We start from the raw sequence: 12535 nt of genomic DNA, 5'->3' as shown, positions 1-12535 counted from the left end.
TAGTATTTGCCATATTGTGCATGGAAACCACAAAATTTTGCTACACTGACAAAAAAAAAAACACCCAACCAAGTAGATAAGAAAACACAAATTATATGTTTCCCTCATCATGCCGATAAGTATCTAGTTAACCTTTGATTTTATTCAAACTGTCAGACTCAACAACCTGCAAGGGCAACTTGTTCCAACTATCAGTGACTCGCTGGCTAAAAGAAAACTTCCTACAATCGAATGTAAACTTCAAGCCCTATAATTTGAATTTATGACCTCTACTTCCGTAATTCTTTAGAACAGTGAGAATTCCTCCTTCATTCATTTTACTATTCTCTCTCAGAGCCTTATAAACCTCAATCAGATCACTTCTGAGGTGCCTGGCTACAAGCTCTGTAGCCCACATAATCAGTCTTTCCTCATATAGTCGTCCTTCTGCTGATCTCCTCACCATTCGAGTTTGCCTATCTTTGGGCACTTTCAAGAAGCTTGTCTCTTTTCAGATGAGGTCTCCATACTTCAACACAGTATTCCATATATGGTCTTACAATTGCCTTATACAGTGGGATTATTACCTCCCTATCTCTACAGGATGACATTCAATAAATCATCATCGAAAGGACACCATGGTCTTTCCTGTCTACCTGTTTACACTGTTCAGAAAACTTCGTATATATCCATATTGAATATAAAATATCATATCAGTTATTAATAAAATATTAATATTAGTAAATTATATAAAGGATTTTATTATATTTTAAATTATTTTATTTTATATTAGTGCTTGACTTTGTCCATTTGATAACTACTTTTATATTGTTTTATTAATATTCGATATTATTTTTTAGTAAAATGAACAAAATCCATAAATTTTAGAGGTGTCACTTTTATCTTAGTGTATTATTGACGTACAGTCTATTATACTTGCAGTCTACCCTGAATCATCAAGAGTGCCTTGAAGTAATGAGAAGGTGGGCAGACTACTTGTGCACTTCACAGAATGATCAAAAAGTATGATGTAAAAGTTTTTTCTCTACTAAGTATATGTTGATTAATCACTTTAATATAATTGCATGTTATAGCAATTGCCTTACACTTTCGGAAGTGTGAAGATTACTCCTTTTGAGTGATTTGAGGGATAAAAGTTATGGCGCAGCATATTGACTCTTAAATTTTTCATATTTTGATATGAAAATTAGACAGACAGGCAGACAAGATTATAGGCATACATTTTTACATGCAAATTTTGTAAATCAAGTTTGAAATTGACCGGGAATGCAAAATGAATTTTAAAAAATTCAGAAATAAGTTTTACACATGTATTACTCTGTGGAAACTGTGAGAAAAAAATTTCAGTAACTATTCCAGTAAAGGTTTGACTATGTTTAGGAAGCTAGAAACAATTTCACATTTTTCACCATTGATTGCCTGTTGATATGGGAACGTTATTTTTGAGATGTACCAGTCAGGTGCCATGCTGCTGCCACCAGGTTAACAATGTCTCACTCAGATGCTAAAGAAATATTGCTAAAATTTCAAAAGACATGAAAGATTTTCTGCATATTGTAAAATCTTATAATGGTAATACATTTGTCAATTTTTCAATTTCAAGTTGTGGAAAACCAATAAGCATAAAGAAAATGTGCAATGAATCGAAAGAAATGCAAAAATAGATGTAGCATTTCATAATGACAGTTTGTCATGTGTGCCAAACGTTTTTTGGCACACATGACAAACATGACATTTATCATAGAACACAATCTTCCTCTGAGTTGTGCTAATCATGCAGGAATTTTCAGAATACACTTCCTGATGGTGAAATAGTAAAGAAATACATTTGTAAAAGAACAAAACAGCATGCATTGTTAGTGATTGCACAGATAGCTAAAGCATAAGTAGTGATGGCTCTAAAAAATGTCATTTTTCGATGGGTATAGAGATTGGAAGCAGCTTGAACTTGCTGCCAACATTGGAATGTGACTCTGCTAGGTACATTATTGGATATCTTCTGAACAATCTGAAAGTATGCGGGATTCCTTTAAAAAACTGTTAATGTTGCTGTTATGGATGACCAAAATTTTGGAAGTACAAGGTATTAAAAGAGGAAATTGAGCACCTAGTGGTTAACAGGCTGTTCTTATCTGATTAATCTGTGTGCTGTAAACAGGACTGTTTTCTTTCCTGTAAAAGTGAAATGAACATTTCATGGGCATTTGTTACTATCTAAGAGGAAAGAAGTTCTAAATGGAAAGATAGATTTAAACAGTTTCAATTAATAAATTCAAATACTAGTTGACTCGTTTTGGCTAAAAGTTTAATTACACTGAAAGGACAGAATTTATGGGATACCTTGTTCCTGGGCAACGTGACTATGTCACCCCTCTCACTAGTGGACAAACCCACAACTTGGCAGGTATATATCATAGAACACATTGCATTCACATAGATGGTAATTCAATGTTAGTATGGATAAACATTGTGAGTTAACTGACTTTAAAATAGGGATGATAGTGGGTGCCCGACGCATGGGTCTCTCTATCTTGGAGGTAGTACAGAAATTGCACTGTCCCCATTCCACAGTATCAAGGGTGTATTGGGAATATGTCATTTCTGGAATAACATCTCATCATTATGCTTTGTGGGTGGAGAAAGGTGGTTGATGAATGTGGCCATCGATGTCTGTCTCACATTGTTTCAGCCAACCGGAGAGAGATCACCTCTTGCTCATATCACAAATCACTGCCAACTTTAACAAGGGAGGTGCCAAAAACTTCTCCACCAAGACCATCAAGTGATCATTAGCCATGATAGGTTATGGGAGCCGCTGACCCATATAGATATATGTAGATATAAGCTGGTCTGTAATTAAATCACAAAGGAGGTTAGTCAGGCAAAAGCAGATTACGAGAAATCTTTGGCAAAGGATGCAAAGGAAAAACAGCAAAGAGTTCTTTACTTATGTAAACTCTAGAAGGGAAGGGATGAATCAGATTGATCCACTTGATATCGATGGTTCAACTGTTAATAATCCTGCTTGTGCTGTTGATGATCAATATCTTTATTTTTAAAAATAATTTTGATATAATTTAAAATAAATTTAAATTAAACTTTAAAATAATTTTGATATCATATACTTGGATCTTAGGAAGGCTTTTGATTCTGTTGCACATGGAAGACTGCTGCACAAATTGGAGCAGTGTGGCATTGGAGGCAAATTGCTGCTATGGATAAAGGGATGGTTGAGTGGGAGAAGACAGAGTGGTAATCAATGGTCACTGCTCTTCGTGGACTAATGTAATTAGTGGAGTCCCCCAGGGTTCGGTGCTGGGTCCATTGTTGTTTTCTATATTTATTAATGATACTGATGATGGAATATCAGGCTTAATGTCTAAGTTTACAGACAACATGAAGGTTGGAAAGGTTGTTAATGACACCAATGACAGTACACTACTGCAACCGGATCTAGAAAAGTTGAGCAGATGAGCTGAGAGGTGGCAACTGAAGTTTAACATTGACAAATGAAAAGTACTGCATATGAGTAGCAATAACCCCAGAGTAACGTATCAACTGTGTGGTACTACACTGTGAGGGTGGTAGGGAATGAAAAGGACCTGGCGGTAATTGTGCAGTCAGATATGAAGTTTTCTGAGCATTGCAGATGGTCTGCAAGAGTAGCTCATGGTGTCTTGTCAATGATATACAGGAATTTTTCTAGCAGGGAAAAGGATGTGATTAATCCCCTTGTATAAGGCAATGGTCAGGCCACACCTTGAGTACTGCATACAGGTCTGGAGACTACATTTTAGGAAAGATGTCGAGCTGTTGGAATGAATACGAAGAAGGGCAACAAGATTAGTGAATGGAACAAATGGTTGCTCTTACAAAGAAAGGCTTAAATTTTGCAAATTACAGTGTCTGAAGACTAGGCACCTGCGAGGTGATCTGATAGAAGTGTATAAAGCCTTGAATGGTTTGAGTATGCTCAATGCCGATGGGATTCTTCCTCTTGCTCAGAATAATCACCTGAGAGGGCATAAATTCAAATTGAGGAAAGACAGATGCAGGATAGATGTGTGGAAATTTGCCTTTAGCCAGCGGGTAGTTGGTTGGTGGAACAGACTTCCATCCCTTGTTGTGGCAGTTGATAGCCTAAATAAATTTAAGGCAGAACTAAACAAACATTTGGAGTGAATGGATGGGTGAGATGGGAAGGGTTTTTTGTTTTTTGACTGATGCTCTATCAGCTTGCTTTCTTGCATCATATGCCTCTACTAATGCTAACTTCCATTTTGAAGTTAATTACCATGGCAGCATGAAGCAGAAGGATGATTTTAACTTAGCTATAGGCATTTTTACTGCCAAGAATATTCAGAATCTAAAACAAAAGGGAAAAATTCTGTTGTTTTATTTAGTGAGGAAGGAATTTATTGCTGAATGTGATTATGTGATGCACAAAATCCCTTTGCTGCCTGTTCTTATTTGCTAATTTGTGCTGCCTGATCTTATAAATGCTCAGGTAGCACAAATTTCATCAATTGGGCAGTGTGTCATATGAAATTTGAATTGAAATATTTTTGAAAATTTTTTGTGGGTTTTCCAGAACCTTTTGGTGTCATTAAAGATAGAGAAATAGATGAAGTAGTAGATGTTTTGCAGCATCTTCCTTTCTTGCATCATATGCCGCAACTAATGCTAATCTGTCAGTTTCAGTGTAATAACTTACTAGAATCTGTTTTGAAAGATGTAAGAATCATTATACAATGGTTCTTGGGTGAAGAATTGGCAAGTGCATAATGTAGCATGAAATGTAACAGATTGTCCCATTTTAGCAGTTCCTCATGCTAAGTGTGAGAGAATATTCAGTCGGGTGAGAAAAACAAACTTGAGTTAATTTCTCTTTCTGGTGAAGCCTTTGAATTGCTCTTGATAGCCAACACTAGAGAGTTGGGCCATTGTGACAAACAAAATTTTGATTCTATTTTTCTGAAGAGGGCAAAGTCTGCAGCAGTATCTCTTGAATCAATCATAATCAGTTAATATCTAACAGATAATCCAAACAGAAATTGATAGGCAAAAATCCTAGGTAATCTAATGTTTGAAAACATATACTGTACTGGTATACAATCCTGTGAATGTATACTAGAAATTTAATTTCTAGTATAGAGTGAAAATTTTAAAAAAAAATATTTTTCAGAGAAATATCCTGATTTGTCTGTTTTTTTTTTCCAAAATTTACTTTTTTTGTAAAAAAGCTCTTGTTTTCTGCTTGCTTTGGTCAAAAATCTATTTTCTTCTTGTTTATACTTACCTGAGCTCCAGGTTTTCGAAAGACAGAAGTTGGCAGCCATGCATATTTGTACTATTTTTGTTTTCAGCTTTGTGTAAATGAGTGTAGTTCCTGTCATCAGACAGTTGCTGCTTTTGCTACAGAAGGATATTTTCATTTTATATTTGAATTATTATATGAAATGGGTTCTTATGTCATTCCTATAATGTAATGTTAAAAGCTATACTGGTTTTGGGGCTACTCCTGGCTTTGTTTGGACTCAGCACTATTATGAATGAACTTAATAAGTATTTAAGTAGTGATAAATGTTAAATTTCTGTAATTTAAGCATTGAGTGCCATGTTTACCTAAAAGAGGGTAGGGTTTTTTTTTTTTTTTTTTGTTAGCTCCCAGGTCTTGGCAACCTGGGAGCTGGATTACTGGCACCCACTGGTATTGCACTACCTCCGGTGGATGCGGGATTTTGCGCAATAAACACACAAAGGATAGTAGACCCAGGCCAGTTTCATTGTGTCTGGGTACAGGTGCCAGGTGGCAGCTGCCCAGGTGTTGGCTGCTCCCTAGTGGTGAAGTGGCTTGGAGTTTCTGCACCATCACAGAGAACAAAGGTGGAGATGGACTATTGCCTTGAAGCCACCACAATACAGGTACACACACACAAGCACACATGCCCTGGATGATGTGAATGGAAATGTATATATAATTCTATGTAAACTGTGTGTATTAATAAATGGGAAAAATATGTAATTTAAATTACTTTACACCATCAGGCATCTTTCATATTGTGGAATTATACTTCACAACTCGGTTGTCATCATTGCAACACCAGTGTACCTGCCCACCCACTTATGAGGAGCCAGTAAGCACTGAAGCAGTGCTATTTGGTTAGTGGTATCCACTGAGAATAAATAACAATAGTCCTCTCCTATGGTGAAGCATTATTTATTCAAGGTAGTGCAATATCACAGTAACTCGGTTGCAAAGGTATTCACAATGTGAGATATATTTAAATGATGCCAATTCTTTAACTACTTATTAGTTGGCTGCGGGCAGAAGTGATGTAATTACACTAACTTCTTTTGCAACCTTAAGCTTCAGCCCTAAATTTATGTTGTCATCATCATCATCATCATCAGCCATTTTCAATCCACTGCAAGATGAAGGCCTCTCCAGCAACTTCCCAGTTCCTTCTGTTTTGAGCACAGGCCATCCATTTACTACCCACAAACTCATGAATTTCATCTATCCATCTTCGCCTTTGTCTTCCAGGTTTTCTTCTAGCTCCTCTTGGATACCATTCTGTTATTTTCTTAGTCCATCTGTCATCATGTCTTCAAGCTATGTGTCCTGCCCAAGGCCATTTTAGTTCTTTAGTTTTGATAAGAATGTCCTTTACTTGAGTTTGCTGGGCAACTAATCCATGTGTTTCTCTTCTTATCTAACAGTCTGATTCCCAATATAATTCATTCCATTCTTCGCTGTGTAGTTCTCAGCTTCTCTTCCATTCTTTTGGTGAGTGCCCAAGTTTCACTTCCATAAGTCGTGGTGGGGAGTATACATTGCTTCATTATTTTACGTTTCAGACAAACTGGAATATTGCTCTTCAGTATGTGACTATATTTCCTGAATGCTATCCATCCAAAATTTATTCTTCTCTTGACTTCTAGCCATTTATCATTATTACAGCTAATAACTTGTCCCAGATAAGTATATGACTCCACGTTTTCAATTACTGCTCCTTCAATCATTATTTCCCTTTCTGTGGCATACTTGTTCATCATTACTTTTGTTTTAGCCATATTCATCTTTAGTCCAAAATCCTTACTAACTGTGCATAACTGATTAAGATTTTCCTCTAATTGTTTGGGATCGTGGCTTATGACCACAATGTCATCTGCAAATTGTAAATGGTTTAGGTACTCTCTGTTCACATTGACTCCTTTCTGCGACCAGTCTAATCTTCTGAAAGCTTCCTCAAGGGCAGCAGTAAACAGCTTCGGAGATATTGTGTCTCCTTGTCGAACTCCTTTCTCGATTTTAAATTTCCTACTGTCTTTGTCTAGTCTAATAAAGGAGGTAGCACTCTCATATATTTTCTTCAAAATCATAATATATGGGGTATCTATGCCTTATCTTTCCAGTGCCCTAAACATTGCCTTATGCTGTATGGAGTCAAATGCCTTTTCATAATCCACAAATGTCAGGCATAATGGTGTTTTATATTCATTTGCTTTCTCCATTAGCTGTGCTATTACGTGAAGGTGATCCATAGTTGAGAATCCTGTCCTAAAGCCAGCTTGCTCTTTCGGTTGATTCTCATCAAGTATTCTTTCTAATCTGTTAGTAATGACCCTTGTGAACAACTTGTGGATGTGGAATAACAAGCTAATTGGTCTATAATTTCCAATTTCTGATTTATCTCCTTTCTTATGCAGCAAAACTATGATTGCATTATTCCACTGCTTAGGCATCACACCTTTTCGAATGCACTTTGTGAAGAGCCTTGCCAGTTTTTGTGTTATATCTCTTCCTCCCAATTTTAACAACTCTACAGTAACTTCATCTTCCCCCGGGGCTTTCTGATTCTTCATTTTCTTCAATGCATGTTCTACCTCATCAGGAAGAATATCGGGTATGTCGTATGTGTTGCTACTTTGCAATCCATCTTCCCCACTGCTGGCATCATTCCCTTGTTCCTTGTATAATTCTCTATAGTAGTCTTCTGCTATTCGAATTATGCCTTCTCTGCTGTTTATAAGTACACCATCGCTATTCTTCAGTTTCAGTATCATTTGTCTTTCTATATTACTGCTCATGGCTGTTGATTTAAATCCTTTGTTTTCCCTTAATGCTTGTTCTACTTTTCTTGTGTTAAATCTTCTTATGTTCTCTCTGAGTCTCTTTCTAATGGCTTTGCATAACTCAGTATACTCAATTTTCTCCCTGTCAGTGTTTTTCTTCCTCTTCATTTGTTGTCTTTGGTTTATCATGACAAGTGTTTCTTGACTAATTTTTTCTTCTTTGGATTTCTTTTTCCCTATAGGTTTCTTGGGCTTTATCACTTTCAGAAAGTTATAATATTTCTTGTCGATATCTTGGTCCTGAGCAGTCTGCAGAAGCTCAAACTTGTTCTTAAGTTCCAGTACATACTGCTTTTTCTCCTCTTCTGTTATAATACATTACAATACAAACAGAGTTTGTAATACAAACAGAGTATTCAATGTGAAGATGTGGGGGAACCCCTTGCACCGTCAGACAACTAACACACTTTGCACTTTGTAATACATTACACTTTTCTGGCTTTTACAGAGATTCTGTACTTCACAAAGTACTAAGGCACAGGTGTAGGAAACCACCAGTGGCATCTTCACAAAACACTATGCCACTATGTAATCTAAGTTTACATGTATTCAGTTTCTACTGATTAGTATGTTGCTATATAAAGGTCATTTCATATGTGTGCTGCAGTCTCAGGATCAGAATTGATTTAGGACCTGAAAACAAGGGGAAAAAAAGTTTATATAAACATATACTCAAACTCACTTTTTGTATTATTACTTTAAATTATGTTAGACTAGAGGACATCAATCAAATTATGGTTGAAATAATATAGACTGAATTCTAGGAAGTCCTATTGTAACCAGTGAGCTGTAAACCACTGGAATAAGTTAACTAGTGAGTAGTTGAGGCAGACAGCTTGTGAAAACTCCATGTTCAGTTTAAATGATTTTTTTTTAAATTTATTTTACTGGTGCAGTAAAAGCCTGGGGCATCCTTGCACGATATAGCGAATATTAATACCAACAATTTGCCAGACTTTGGTAATAGTCTCTCCAGACCATTGCCAAGGTTTCTTCACACTCAGGAGATAGCCTGGCACTGTTATGCTGGAGAATTTTTTTTCTTTTCCTTGCCTCTTTCTCTTCACCGTTGCAGTTTGTCTTTGGCTTCTTTACTGTCTCCACGTTGCAAACAAAATTGATTATGTTTCCATTTCAGAAAATCCATAACAATAGCCCCTCTCTTGTTCCAAAGAATGGAACTCTTAATTTTTCCAGCATATAGTTCAGCCTTGAATTTCTTTGTTATTAGTAAATTCTCATATTGCCACTCCACAGACTGCCACTTTGACTCTGGTTTATAATGATGCACCATGCCTCATCTTCAGTGATGATGCTTTCAGGGAAACTGTTCTCCATGATCTCATACTGCTCTAGAACATTGTCTGTCCTCGTCATACTGCACAAAATGAGGAGAGAAAGTGGATAAATGGATTTGTGAAAATTTATTCAGTAAGACCTGGGAAATGTGTGTGTAAAAGTAGGTTTCAGTTCAGTAGTTTCATTTATTTCAATAGCTTTAGTACTCTGAAAACAGTTCTGGACAATCTGAAATAGAGAAAATTGTGTGTCACATAGGTCCATAATGCTAATGCAAGATCATAAGAGAGTGCAGCCTTTTTTTTTTTTTTTTTTTAGAGTGCAACCTAACCTTGTCATGTTTGTTTTATCTGGCATTAGCATTCATGGCATTTCTGACATGTCTAACCCATCATCTAACTGTGTGTTCACATTAACTTTCAAACAGTGAATCTCAATGTGTGCAGTGTTCTTTTCATTCAGAAACTGAATAACACACTGCTTCTTCATATTCTTATCAGTTTCACTGTCTGCTACACACCTGTCACTTGCAATACAGTGAAAATTGCAGGACATGTCACTAACATTTAAATCTTCACCCAACACTTGTTACATCTGTTATGTAACATCACACAATTGGGAAAAAAAATTTGGGGCATTAGATTCAGAGCAGCCCTCTTAAAATGCTGCCAGCCATTTCAAAACTAAAAGTTCACCAAAGTAATAATTTCACTAACTACATTGTACTGAAACAGTGTAATGCACTAGCCGACCGGGCTAGCCAGGTGGGTAAAGTGCCTGCCTGGCAACCCAAAGATCGTGGGTTTGAATCCCGCCTCAGGCTTGGATCAGAGTAAAATGCAAAAACTTTGGGAGGTGCGTTATAGCCACAGGAGCTGATGTGCCAACAACTAACAAAAAGGTAAGAAATCCATTGTGGTTTAAGTTGATAGTGCATGTGTGTAATTTATTACATTTGGAAATAGGAAGTTGTAATTGGCGTTTTGGGATTGTAAGCTAAAATGTTTCTGTAGGGAATGCCATACTTCCCGTTTCTTTCATTACTGACCTCCAGTTGACTCGACTACCGGCATATATTTTAAGATGTGACTTGCATGCATATCCTGGTGACATTTTACTTTGTTTGCAAATACTATTTAAGCTCTGTTTCTTTTAGAGCTGTACCAATCTTCTGAAAAAGAAACCACTGCAGTCTGATTAGCCTGATAAATGCAGTGTTTGGGTTACTTTTTCTTGAAACAACGATTGCCCTCCCATTTTTAGGGAGAGACAGTTACACTATAAACTGCTATGCGATATCATGGATGTGGAATACTAATTTATATGCGATATTACGTTCACAGAATCCTTTGATATAGCAATTCTTAGCAGTTTTTTACAAGCAGCAGATGCTCTTCTTGAAATATTGTGCGATAGGTATGTTTATTGTCAGACATTTTACAATATAGATTTATTATTGAATGCTGTACTCATCGTTAAAATGCTAACAATCAGTGTTTTTAGTAGTATTATATTCTTAAGTTATGCATTCTTCAGGTTGCACTTCTTTGCATTCATATTATAAAAGTATTGCTGACTAATTATTCTTCAGCATCTTATATATTAACTAATTAAGTTAAGGTGTTCGGGTTGCAGTAATGAGTGTGCAAACTAATACAATAATTAGTATCGTATTAGTTAATTAAAAAGAATGATATAATATAACGATTAAAAGAAATCAATATAGATAATATTACATCATTATCAATAAGAAATTTATTTTTTATTATTTTTAATAATACATAAAACCTAATAAAATAAAGTAAATTATTATAAACTATAAAACAGATTATAAAATTCGTTTTTAATACTGATTTTGCTAAAAAAATATTGTTTTTATATTAAAAAATATTGTCAATATTGTTTCCATTTAAAGTGCTGCAGTTCTATTAAAATATTCAAATTTAAGATGATTTGTTCTAGATTTGGCGATATGACATAAATTATGTTCCCTCAAAGGCCTAGGTGGACAGTTAAAATTAATATAAGATTAGCATTAGCAAGGGCACATGATGCAAGAAAGCAAGCTTATATAGCATCAGCCAAAAAAAAAATAATAAATAAATAAATAAAAAACACACACACACACACACACATACCCTTTTCTCATTTCACCCATCCACTCACTCCAAATGTTTGTCTAGTTCTGCCTTGAATCTGTTTAAGCTATCAACCTTTTCAGTGAGTATCATGTAAATGACTGATTTCAGATGACCTTATAGGTAAAAATTGAGTGGATTAAGGTCAGGGAAGTGAGCAAACTCCATGGCTAAGCCTCTTGGCCAATTCATTTACCAGGGAAGTGCTCATCCAAATAATCTGATTATTCAGTTGAAATGAGGCTGATCACTATCGTGCATAAACTATATATAAGTACTCTATAAGTGTACTTATAGAGTACTTATATATAGTTTTTATGGTCCTAGTCACGCATGTTATTTTATTTTTAATTTAGCTAGAAGTTTTATAGGTTACTACTGAATTGTATACATAGAACCTTTGTTTCATTCAAATCTTGCCACCATTGTTATAGTTAGAGTGAGCGGTAGGGGAATTCAAATTTTTTAATTGTGGTAAATAGGTTGCTCTTAAGTTCAAATCAGTTAGGTTGGCATTAGTTGGATAATTTTATTATATATTATAATTAACTTAATTCCAAATCACTTGTTGGGCACATATCTTTTGTGTTTTTCTAAGGATATAACTAATTTAACATTGTGATCGTTACGGTATAGCGTAACTTATATTCCAAACTTATTAGCACAAGGTATAACGTAAAATCAGGCATCTATTTGCTTAGTGTAGTATTGTCAATTAGTTAATTACTTAATAAAGGGAAATTTATTAAGTAAATTTATTAGTGTTATTAATTTTCATTGCTAATCAGTTAATTGTATTCAAATGGAAATCATGCCCCAGACTACAACAGCAAAACAATGGGCACAAAGTAGTGGGGGAACTGTGGCTTGGGGGAGAACCGAAGGGGACTATTCTTCTCTAATGCATCACAACCTAAAAAAATGTGCACTTGTGAAATGTTTGCAGATCTTTCTAAAAC

The 12535-nt window shown here is 35.5% G+C and overlaps 1 protein-coding gene across 1 annotated transcript in view; it reads left to right on the top strand.

The window, feature by feature from the left end:
• LOC150089619 (WD repeat-containing protein 11-like) overlaps positions 1-12535 on the top strand; it is a 334891-nt gene that overhangs the window by 296756 nt on the left and 25600 nt on the right. The window contains exon 23 of the mRNA XM_090390050.1: positions 922-1002. Within this exon, the coding sequence (XP_090246176.1) occupies positions 922-1002 (81 nt within the window). The remainder of the gene's footprint in view (positions 1-921; positions 1003-12535) is intronic.

This window comes from Mastigoproctus giganteus, chromosome 2 (genome assembly GCF_048544385.1).
Source record: "Mastigoproctus giganteus isolate SK-2022 chromosome 2, ASM4854438v1, whole genome shotgun sequence".
NCBI lineage: Eukaryota > Metazoa > Arthropoda > Arachnida > Uropygi > Thelyphonidae > Mastigoproctus > Mastigoproctus giganteus.
Note: the sequence above shows the minus strand (reverse complement) of the source record. Positions and strands in the feature narration are given on the sequence as shown.